We start from the raw sequence: 10,727 nt of genomic DNA on the forward strand, positions 1-10,727 counted from the left end.
AATTGTCTATAAATATACGTTAAATTATAAAAACCGAAAAACCTTACCTATGTATATAAACCTATATATACATGTATTTTGTAAGTTTTTCTATAAGTTCTACTTCTGGTTGTTAGGAGATCATTGCATTATCTTTACAATGACTTTATCACTGATGCAAAGCTGACATCGAAAAACCAGAGCAGTGTGAAGCAGATTGAACGCTAGAGCGACCAGATGAGGATGAAAACTGATATATGGGCATAAGTTGCATAATCCTAACCCAGAGCAGGTGGAAAACTAGCTATTGATTGCAGTCGAACCAAAGTCACTCAGCGATATATCATATAGCCCTTGGGAAATAGGTATAAAAGCGGCGATCATTGCTATTCCAAGTCAGCAGTGCAACTGAGGAGCTCAGTGTCTGATGAAGCCACAAGGAATACCCCCGAATACTACAATTAACCAGACCAAAATGTCCTTTCGCGGCAAGAATGCAGTGGTGACCGGTGGAGCTGGAGGCATTGGACTGCAGGTGTCCAAGCAGCTCCTTTCTGCTGGAGCAGCGGTGGGTTAATAAAATATTATTACGTAAAATAATTTCTTAAAGGTGTGCTTCCTAGAAGGTGGCCATCATTGATTTGCAGGATAATCTGGAAGAGTTTGTGAAACTTAGAGCCGCTCATCCCACCCAAAGTGTAATGATCATCAAGATGGATGTGGCCAACAAGAAGGGTGTGGAAGCCACCTTTGAGGAGATAGCCAAGACGTTTGGGAACATCGATATCGTGGTCAACGTAGCCGGGATTTTCAATGATAAGGACGTGCAGAGGACTCTGCTCGTGAATCTCGGTGGAATTATCAACTCAACGCTGAGCGCATTACCCTACATGGGTAAGGATAATGGCGGCAAGGGCGGCATTGTGGTTAACATGAGCTCAGTGGTGGGACTGGATCCAATGTTCATCATTCCTGTTTATGGAGCCACCAAGGCTGGCATCATCAACTTTACACGCTGCTTGGCGGTAACAAGAAAGCCTTAAATATCAATTGAATTATGTTTTTCATTCAAGTATCTTTCTCCATTAGAATGAAAAGTACTATCAACGTTCGGGCATCAAGTTTGTGACTGTTTGTCCTGGAGCAACGATGACGGACATGTTCACCAACTTCACGGAAAAGATCATCTTCCCAGAAACGAGTGACGAGACCTATAGGATTCTAGATAGGTTGAACAAGCAGAGTGCCGCTGATGTCTCTCGCTGCATTCTGAATGTCCTGGAAAAGGACAAGAACGGAGCTGTCTATGTCATCGAGGGTAAGCGCGTGTATCCGTTGGAAATGAAGCCCCAGTGGACGGGCAAGGAACAGGCCCTCTAAGCGTGTTATTCGTGCACATCCTAAACACACACATTTTACAAATATGAAGATATTATGGACACTAGGTATTTAATAAACAAACGAAGCACAGAAATCAGTCCTTGTGGTAACTAGTCATCCCGCCAGCTGACCAGCACTTCGTCCGTGCGGAATCGCTGTGTTACAAAAGCTTCATCAAAGGCCATCCTAGTGCCAGAACGGAACATTTCTGCACCAGCATGGGCAATCATTAGTCCGTTGTCTATGCAGTAACGTTCATCAGTAGCAAAGAGTTTGCCTCCGCGCTCCTCGCACATAATGCGCATCATCTCCTGGAGTCGCTCATTGCAACCCACACCTCCAACTATGAGGACCTGTAAAAAAGTGGGTTAGCTAATTGATTAAATTGAAAAAAATCCTGCAATTAACCTCATTCGAGCCACAGTGGGCCATGGCGCGCTCGGTGATCTCCACCAACATGGCGAAGATGGTCTCCTGCAGCGAATAGCAAAGATCCGCTTGGCTGTAATTCGTGACCTCTTCATCCTGTGGCTTTTTTCTCTTATTTTGCCTCTTGCCCGGCTCAGCCAGATCCTCAATGTAAGACAAAATCCCTGAAAAGCTGACATCCATGCCTTTTACCACATAGGGCAGTTTAATATAACGATTGCTCGACTTGGCCAGCTGCTCGATATTATAACCCGGACTGGGATCGTTGGACAGCTTGATGATGCGGGCGAACCGATCCAGACAATTTCCCACTGCAATGTCTATAGTTTCGCCAAAGATGCGGTATCGTTTATTGGAGTAGGCAATAACCTGTGTGTTTCCACCGCTCACATAGAGAACTATGGGATTCTGGGCACCGGTGATCAGGCGACCCATCTCGATGTGCCCAATGCAGTGATTCACGCCCAGGAGCGGAATTTCCCACAGAAGAGACAAAGTGCGTGCCACAATGGCACCGACCAGCAAAGGAGGAGCCATTCCTGGTCCTTTTGTGTAACATATAACATCTAGATCAGAGTGTTTCAATTGGGCTTCCTTTAAACAGGATTTCACCAAGCCCAGGATGGCTTCCCTGTGATGTTTGGCCGTTTCCTTGGGCAGGAAACCTGTGGAATTGATGGTTATGATGAAATCTTTCAAAGCCGGCGGGTTAGAATGTGGGAATACCTTCTCCTGGTGGGGTTATGTACGTTCTCCGTACGTTTGCCAGTACTTTACCATCTCGAATTATGCCTATGCCAATTTTGTTGGCACTGCCTTCAATGCCCAGAGCGCAAACCATGTTTAAAATTACTAACAAGTAAAGCAAATTGCAATGTAAACAAACATTAGTGTGCCCTTTCACGACAAGCGGCAGCTCTGGTCATACTGCTCAAAGCGAAGGGCTGCCAACTTTTCCAAATTAACAGCTGTTCTGCAAATATCAAACTTTTGTTGTATAGCAAAAGTACGCGAAAATAATTGTAAAATTGGAATAGATGATCAAATAACCGATCTGATTATGGAATCAGCGCAGGCAACATCGCCGGCTGAGATGGAAAATCCGGTCAGCGTCGAAAATGGGGAATCTGGCCGGAATTCTAACCACATTGAGGAGAAAACAACTGGAGACGTGGATATGAAAGCGGATTTCATTGAACAGCAGCAGCTGGATGAAAGCAATGTGAAAACTGAGCCTAATGGAGATCAGTTAAAAGACCAAGATGAGGATAAAATAGAGCAGGATCTCAAGGCAGCCGTACTGGATCAAGTGGCAATCGAAGAGGAAGAACTTAACTTGCGATTCAAGGATCTGAAGGCACAGGAAAATGGGAAGGAACTGCAAAGAAATCCATCGTTACCACCGCAGAACAACATCCTATCACATGTTCACTGTTTGGCCCAGCTTGAGGAGCAGAGGCGCAACTACGAGCAGCAGTTGGATCAACTGCGCACCTCAAACATCCAGAAGGACAACATGATCACTCTTATTCAACGGGAGAATGCCATCCTGGGCAAGGAGAAGCAGGCCTGTAGCAAGGAAATGGAAATGGCCAACAAGGAGAAGGAATCCACCGTCATCAAGTTCGCCATGAAGGAGAAGCTACTCATCGACGCCAAGAAGGAAAAGGAGGCGGTGGAGAAGCAGCTGTCCGAGGCCAAAAAGGAAGTAAAGAATGTCTCCACCAGATTTCTGGCTGTAAGTGAGGAAAAGTCCCGCATGACGTACATCATCGATGAAAAGGTGTGTAAAAATAAATGATTCCACGTTGATTTACACAGGTTCCAACTCCGAATGTTGGACTGCAGATAACTAATCTTTTATTATAACATTTATCTTTACCTAATCAGTGCAATGAAGTCAGGAAGTATCAGAGAGAGTGCGAGAAGTGCAAAACTGAACTGGGCCTCTTAGAGTCCAAGCTCAAGTATCACATAAACAAACTGAACATTGAAACAGAAGCCAAGGCGGTACGGAATGATAAGCTTAGCTTGTGTTTTAGATTCACTGAACTTGATTCGCATTTCAGGTTGTAGAACGCCAACTAGAAGAGCAAAAGAATGCGCCCAACAAACTGGAGGAAAAGGCCAATGGTGGGTTTAGTTTATCAATAATATGTGTTAAGCAGGTCTTACCATTCCTCTTACATATACAGAGAAACTTAAAATGGAATTCGAAGCCAACACAATACTCTTGAAACATGAGATAACCAGCAAGACTGAGGCTCTGGATAAAGTCACCAAAGAGCATCAAAGACTAAGCGAAGCCAACAAAGATCTGCAGAATCAGCTTCACGAGATCACCACAGAGGTAAATAAAGTTTTGGAGTATTCAATTTAATTTTTAACATTTTTTAAAATTTCTACTTACAGCATAAGCGGCTTACAGAGGAGTTTAACCGTTTGAGAGAGCTGCACAATTCCGTAGAAGGTTCCTACAGTGACGAGCTGCTTAACTCCGCTAAACTCAGGGGGCAACTGGAGGAACTTCAGCTTCTGCGTACTCAGAACACTATGTAAGGTTACAGGAAATGTATAAATTAGAATTTATCTAAAGAATTATCTTATCTAAAGAATTATTATTATTATCCAATAATAATTATTATTATCCAATATCCATTAATTTGTATGCTAAAATTAACTAAAGCAAATCATTAGAATTGAATATTGGAATATTCCTTAAATGTCCTTGTTAATTTATATTAAAATGATCAATTTATTTGTAGAAATGAAGAAAAGCTGACGGAAGAACAAAAACGAGTTCAGGAGCTGGAGGCTTTGCTCCAAGACCACGAATCGGACCTGGAGCAGCTAAAAGTCAAGAAGCAAGAGCTACTTACAATTAACAAGGAGATGAGTGAGCTAATTGTGCAGCTGCAGAATGATATTTGTCTGGCAGAAGCAAAGGTAAGTAAAATTAAAAAAAAAAACAAAAAATTATACATGCCCCGGGTGAGGCTCGAACTCACGACCTTAAGATTATGAGACTTACGCGCTGCCAACTGCGCCACCGAGGCTTTGAATGTCTATCGATTCTAAGCAGTCGACATAAATGTCGGTATCAGATTTATCCTAAGCCATACTGTTCAAGGATCTGATGATATTTCCTTATTTGGCAGGCCCAGGGACTTGATGCTGAGAACAAGTTACTGAAGCAGGAAAAGCTCGCTTACGACACCAAATACAATCAACTGGAGCGGCAACTAAGTTTGGAGGCATCGGAGAAAAACGAGGAGCGATTGCTGCTGGCCAAACATTTGTCCGAAAAGACGAAGATGTACGAACTGACCAAGCAGAAACTGGATGATGTTCAGGGTGACTTTGAGGCTACCCAGCACAAGCATGCCACCGTGCTGAAAGAGCTCCACCGCGAGCTAAACAAGTACAAAAGAGGAATTACGGAACCGAAGATTCCGATCAGCTACTGCAGCAACTGCCAGCAGGCAATCAATGGGTATCCAACGGAGAATCCTCAACAACGGAGTCATAGTCGCTCCAGTAGCCACGGCAGCATGCACAACGGCAGTCGACGGGCCAGCGAGTCCTCTGAATCGGAAACAGTGGCCAGTAGTGCCACCACCGTTCAACAGCCGCCACTGCAGCAAGATCTGCAGGCGGTACCGTCCAAAAAAGTCCTCGTGGAGCGAATACTGCGACTGCAGCAGGCCACAGCCCGCCAAACCGAACGCATCGAGTTTCTGGAGAACCACACGGCTGCTCTGGTGGCCGAGGTGCAGAAAAAATCCAAGGTGGTGCAACACTACATGCTTAGGGATCAGACTGCTGGCGCATTAACCACGTCGCGCAGCGATCAGAACAAAAGCGAGTTGGTCAAGTATGGAAATGGAATCATGGCAGCCATCTATGGAGGATCGTCTAAGGCGGGAGGCGAGAATAAGGCCATGTCTCTCGAACTTTCTCTTGAGATTAACAAGAAATTGCAAACTGTGCTCGAGGATACTCTCTTGAAGAATATCACGCTGAAAGAGAACCTCGATGTGTTGGGACTGGAAGTAGACAATCTCACGAGGAAGTTGCGCTCCCTGGAGGGCAGTTGCAAGTAAATGCCAGTCTTCTTATTCCATTGTATTCCAATTCAGAGTCTAACCCGCGTGTAGATAGTGTACAAATCCAATGTTCGTATCTTTAAGTGTATAATAGATGTATTTAATATTTCAACAATGTCCCAGGCTTATAATATTCCTTCGTAAAGCTTGGCGCTTACGGGTTTTGGCTGCCCAACACCAAGAGCGAATTTAACTGTTGACTGTTCACCATCCTTGGCTAATCTGGCTGTTTTGTTGTCGGTAACTTTAAAGTGGATCTTTATCTGGGGATTGGGGTTGCCCGTTTCCTCTGAGACCAGTTCGCGGAGCAGAGGCGGAAGGTCAATCTTGGTGGGAAGAACCGCTGGTTCAACCTTCTTCTTGTTGTTCAGGTACTTTGCTTCCTGATCCTGTGGCACCAATTCGAAGTCCGCCTTATAGCTGGTGCTGTAGATCTCCACGGGCTTTGGCTGAGTTACGCCGCGCCACGTTTTTTCCACTGTAACCCGCACCTTGCGGATCTCGCCGGGCTGCTCGTCCACGGACTGCACCTTTAAAATCCGCATGTAGCAGGGCTCCGGATATCGCTGGAACATGTTACGTATGAGCAGGCGGCCCACTCCCCAGTTGGGTAGGTCGGAGACAAGCTCCCACAACGTGTTGCCACGGAAGTCTGTCGTGCGACCAAAGTACTTGATCACCTTTTGTGCCATTTTTCTGGGTTATTTCAACTATTTTAATTGAATTTTTGTTGCAAGTTATGAAAACAGTGTGTTTGCCAATCACTGGGAAGGTCGAACAGCTGTGCCGGCTGCCTTAGCAGGGCTGTTAAATGTTAACAGGGAGCAGTTCCAAAAAGTACTTTTAGTGTGTTGGCAATGCTGTACGACGAATTTTTAGTCAGTTAGTTTTAAATCTGTATTAAACAATTTCCTTAATATTAAAAAAAGAGGATACAATTTGGTATATCGAATAATCGTTTCAGTATATTTGAATCATGTTTTTGTCTCCTAGAACTAGGAGTTATGTGTAGTAAAATATTTTTAAAACAATTTATTTTTGATATTCTTTTTATACTTTTAGGAATAATTAATCTCTTAGTCCATTTTAAAGTGCTGATAATTCACAGCCACATGGGTCTGACTTTACCTATATTTACATAAATATTACTATCAACTAAGTTTATTTTAACGAATCTAGTGATAGGTAATCCCTTACTAATAGGGAGCTCGAACGTGTTCGACTAGCTCCTCTCCTCCGCCGGTGTGGCCCACTTCTCCGCCACTGGTGTCCAGGTGCTCATCGTAGGACTCCTCCTCCCCACCTAACTCCTGACCGTCGTGCCCGTGGGCCGAGGGATTTGTGCTCTCGTGCAATCCGATCGTGGCATGCTGGGCCGCCTTGGAAGCATTCACCTGAGCCGCAGCTGCGGAATTGGCCGCCTTCAGGGCGGACTCCTTGGTGGCCGCATAGTCAACACGCGCCTGGTGCAACTGCTCCTCCACCTGCTCTAATCGGTTCTTTGACTGACCCACCATCTGGGATTGTGAGGCCAGTTGGTTGTTTACCTCCGTGGAGGTTTGTTCGGCCTGCTCAGCCACGGATTTGGCATTATTTACGGCTGCTGTTAGCACGGATATGTGATGATGAGCTGCTTGGGCCGTCTGCTGTGCCAATCTGGCGGAGATCTTGGCCGCCTTCAGTTGCTCTAGCTCGCGGGACAGAGATCTCTGGGCCTCGGCTGCCTGCTGCTCCAACTCCTGGAGAACAACTTGCTTTCCCACCAAAGCCGCTTGCGCAGTGGCCGCCGCCTGGGAAGCTGCTTGGGCCAGGGTATTCTGGGCTATATAAGCCGCCTGCTTGGCAGCTGCATGCTGGTTGGTCACTGCACTGTGGGCCTGATCCGCCGACCCCTGGGCAATGGAACGTAGCCCGCTGCCAATGCTGTAGCCACCGGATCCCTTGCTCGAAACTGGTCCTCCTCCCGATGAAGAGTAGTAGCTTTTGGGGCTATGTTGTGGCTTTTCTGGCTCGGGATGCTCCACTGCCGGGAGGTGGGGTTCGAAATATCCACCTTGATGGATTGGTGGGGGTTGCTGAGGACGGTAGTGATAGCCATTTCGCTTATGCAGGCGTCCCAAGGCGTCGGACAAAAGAAGCACTAAAGGATTTGATATAATATAAGATTTAAGAAGATTTTTAGCCCAATAGTGTAAAGATGGATTTATGATTTGATACAGATATCCTGGCAATTTTAGGACATTTCTTTTAATCTATATTTTTATAATTTTGATCACTATATTATTGAGAAGTTCAAGGGAAGTTCAAGACAATCGCTTTAATTCGAGTATAAGGATTTTCACTACGTTTTCCAGAAAACCTAACATTATTTTTAAATCATAACTCTTTGAATGCATATAATTGGCATTTTTGTTATTTTTTAACAGATCACTATTATTTTTACTTTCTTATTAAAGGGTATTCCCCGGCTTACCCAAAACAAGTTGGGCGAGATGAAAACGTAATCCTTGGGCGTACATCTCGCTAGCGCTGCTGAAACTGCATTGAACTTCAAATTGAATGGAAGTGTACAATTTATAAGTCTTTCAGAGCCGCCAGCCGAGCATAAAGTTTTTCAAGTTGCGGAAAGTCGGTTGCGGTTTTTAAATTTAACTGATCGCAGGCATGTTATGACTTACAAACTCCGAGCTATTTGAATAACTCTGCCCACTATTTGGAGAGTTGGGTCCACACACATGGCACCTTCACACCCATTTCCATTCATTCCATCCCATCGAGGAAGCTCAAAGCGACCGCTTTTGGGCCAAAAATTCGGTGTCGTTTTTTAATGGTTCGTTGGCACGCTTGCTTGGACCAAACGGAAGGTGTAAAGCAGTCGGCCTGCTCGGGTTTTCTTAATGTTTTAAATTTAATTTGCATTTTATGTGCTGCACTACTTTGTAAGTGGACTTTAAGTGGCGCTTTTGGCCGGCTCCTCGGGGCAACGATTCAGGGAAAGCTATTTCAGGGATTACGCTTTCGTTCAGATAAACGAGCCCACAAAATTTGGCAATTTACGAACGGGGGAATTTTTCAATCAAAAGTTGAATATTATTTTAATTGGAAAATTATATAATGCTAATATACTGTAGGAGTCGCCACCGCTATAAAGCTCTTTAAGGTATTTATTTATGAAACAAAATTATGATAAAACAAGAGAGAACGCTATAGTCGAGTTCCCCGACTATCTGATACCCGTTACTCAGCTAGTGTAAGTGCGAAGGACAATTTTTGGCGGTTTGTAGGCGTTAGAGTGGGCGTGGCCAAAGGTTTTTTGGCGAATAGATAGGAATTTACAAGACTAATACAAAAATGAAAAAATATCAAAACATTTTTCAAAAGTGTGGGCGTGGCAGCTTTGGGCGGCTTGTGGGCGTTAAAGTGGGCGTGGCAAAAAGTTTTTTTGCAAATCGATAGAAATTTACAAGACCAATACAAAAATGAAAAAATATTAAAACATTTTTCAAAAGTGTGGGCGTCGCAGTTTTGGGCGGTTTGTGGGCGTTAGAGTGGGCGTGGCAGCATGATTCGACAAACTTGCGCTGCGTCTATGTCCCTGGAGTCTGTATGCCTAATCTCAACTTTCTAGCTTTTGTAGTTCCTGAGATCTCGACGTTCATACGGACAGACAGACGGACAGACGGACAGACGGACGGACAGACGGACATGGCCAGATCGACTCGGCTATTGATCCTGATCAAGAATATATATACTTTATATGGTCGGAAACGCTTCCTTCTGCCTGTTACATACTTTTCAACGAATCTAGTATACCCTTTTACTCTACGAGTAACGGGTATAAATACAAAAGCCACTTCCATCAAAATACAATTTAAAACAAGGGAGAATGCTATAGCCGAGTTCCCCAACTACTAAATACCTGTTAGTGCGAACGTGAAATTTAAACATTTTATCGATATGGCAAGAAAAATAATAATATTAAAATAAACAAGAGAGAACGCTATAGTCGAGTTCCCCGACTATCTGATACCCGTTACTCAGCTAGTGGAAGGGAAAAGGAGAGTCTTAAACACAGTTTTTGGCGGTTTGTAGGCGTTATAGTGGGCGTGGCAGAACGTTTCTTGGCAAATCGATAAAAATTCACAAGACCAATATAAAAATGAAAAAATATCAAAACATTTTTCAAAAGTGTAGGCGTATCAGCTTTGGGCGGTTTGAGAGCGTTAGAGTGGGCGTGGCAAAAAGTTTTTTGGTAAATCGATAGAAAATTACAAGACTAATACAAAAGTGAAAAAATTTCAAAACATTTTTCAAAAGTGTGGGCGTGGCAGTTTTGGGCGGTTTGTGGGCGTTAGAGTGGGCGTGGCAACATGAATCGATAAACTTGCGCTGCTTCTATGTTCCTGGAGTTTGTATGCTTAATCTCAACTTTCTAGATTTAGTAGTTCCTGAGATCTCGACGTTCATACGGACGGACAAACGGACGGACAGACGGACGGACAGACGGACATGGCCAGATCGACTCGGCTATTGATCCTGATCAAGAATATATATACTTTATATGGTCGGAAACGCTTCCTTCTGCCTGTTACATACTTTTCAACGAATCTAGTATACCCTTTTACTCTACGAGTAACGGGTATAAAAATAACAAATGTTCAAAAGTGTGGGCGTAACAGTTATTGGCGGTTAGTGTGTGTGAGAGTGTTAATGGCAAATTACTGACTTCCGCTGCGTCTACGTCTTTAGACGCTGCATGATTAATCTCTAGCTTTTATAATTCCTGAAATTTCCACCTTCATACAAACGGACAGCAGAAGGACAGACGATGGA

At 44.2% G+C, this 10,727-nt stretch overlaps 5 protein-coding genes and 1 non-coding gene across 7 annotated transcripts; 2 read left to right on the forward strand and 4 right to left on the reverse strand.

The window, feature by feature from the left end:
- Positions 1-360: 360 nt before the first annotated feature.
- Positions 361-1,453, forward strand: LOC6539474 (fat body protein 2). Of its 2 annotated transcripts, none has more exons than XM_015189636.3 (3): positions 361-547; positions 606-1,004; positions 1,069-1,453. In XM_015189636.3, exons 1-3 carry the CDS (start codon positions 407-409, stop codon positions 1,357-1,359), a joined length of 831 nt encoding a protein of 276 aa, XP_015045122.1. In that variant the 5' UTR covers positions 361-406; the 3' UTR covers positions 1,360-1,453. The 2 variants fall into 2 exon arrangements, with proteins under 2 accessions (XP_015045122.1, XP_002086359.2); XM_002086323.3 differs by having other exon boundaries at positions 363-547; positions 603-1,004.
- On the reverse strand, positions 1,402-2,701 carry LOC6539469 (probable tRNA N6-adenosine threonylcarbamoyltransferase). Its single transcript, XM_002086322.3, has 3 exons — positions 2,515-2,701; positions 1,768-2,453; positions 1,402-1,712 (listed from the first exon to the last, which is right to left on the reverse strand). The coding sequence occupies exons 1-3, from the start codon at positions 2,627-2,629 to the stop codon at positions 1,470-1,472; spliced, it is 1,044 nt and encodes a 347-aa protein (XP_002086358.1). The 5' UTR covers positions 2,630-2,701; the 3' UTR covers positions 1,402-1,469.
- A 41-nt stretch (positions 2,702-2,742) lies between these two features.
- Positions 2,743-6,009, forward strand: LOC6535047 (coiled-coil domain-containing protein 186). The gene is made up of 7 exons (XM_002095676.3): positions 2,743-3,571; positions 3,679-3,798; positions 3,858-3,921; positions 3,984-4,138; positions 4,201-4,343; positions 4,554-4,734; positions 4,947-6,009. The coding sequence occupies exons 1-7, from the start codon at positions 2,849-2,851 to the stop codon at positions 5,889-5,891; spliced, it is 2,331 nt and encodes a 776-aa protein (XP_002095712.1). The 5' UTR covers positions 2,743-2,848; the 3' UTR covers positions 5,892-6,009.
- On the reverse strand, positions 4,772-4,844 carry Trnam-cau. The gene has a single exon. It is a non-coding gene; the product is annotated as a tRNA-Met (tRNA).
- Positions 5,969-6,680, reverse strand: LOC6535049. The gene has a single exon (XM_002095677.3). It carries the CDS (start codon positions 6,584-6,586, stop codon positions 6,020-6,022), a length of 567 nt encoding a protein of 188 aa, XP_002095713.1. The 5' UTR covers positions 6,587-6,680; the 3' UTR covers positions 5,969-6,019.
- Positions 6,681-6,961: 281 nt separating this feature from the next.
- LOC6535050 (uncharacterized protein CG45076) lies at positions 6,962-8,427 on the reverse strand. The gene is made up of 2 exons (XM_002095678.2): positions 8,368-8,427; positions 6,962-8,034 (listed from the first exon to the last, which is right to left on the reverse strand). The coding sequence occupies exons 1-2, from the start codon at positions 8,411-8,413 to the stop codon at positions 7,091-7,093; spliced, it is 990 nt and encodes a 329-aa protein (XP_002095714.1). The 5' UTR covers positions 8,414-8,427; the 3' UTR covers positions 6,962-7,090.
- Positions 8,428-10,727: the final 2,300 nt, after the last annotated feature.

This window comes from Drosophila yakuba, chromosome 3L, assembly GCF_016746365.2.
Source record: "Drosophila yakuba strain Tai18E2 chromosome 3L, Prin_Dyak_Tai18E2_2.1, whole genome shotgun sequence".
In the NCBI taxonomy this organism is placed as follows: Eukaryota; Metazoa; Arthropoda; class Insecta; order Diptera; family Drosophilidae; genus Drosophila; species Drosophila yakuba.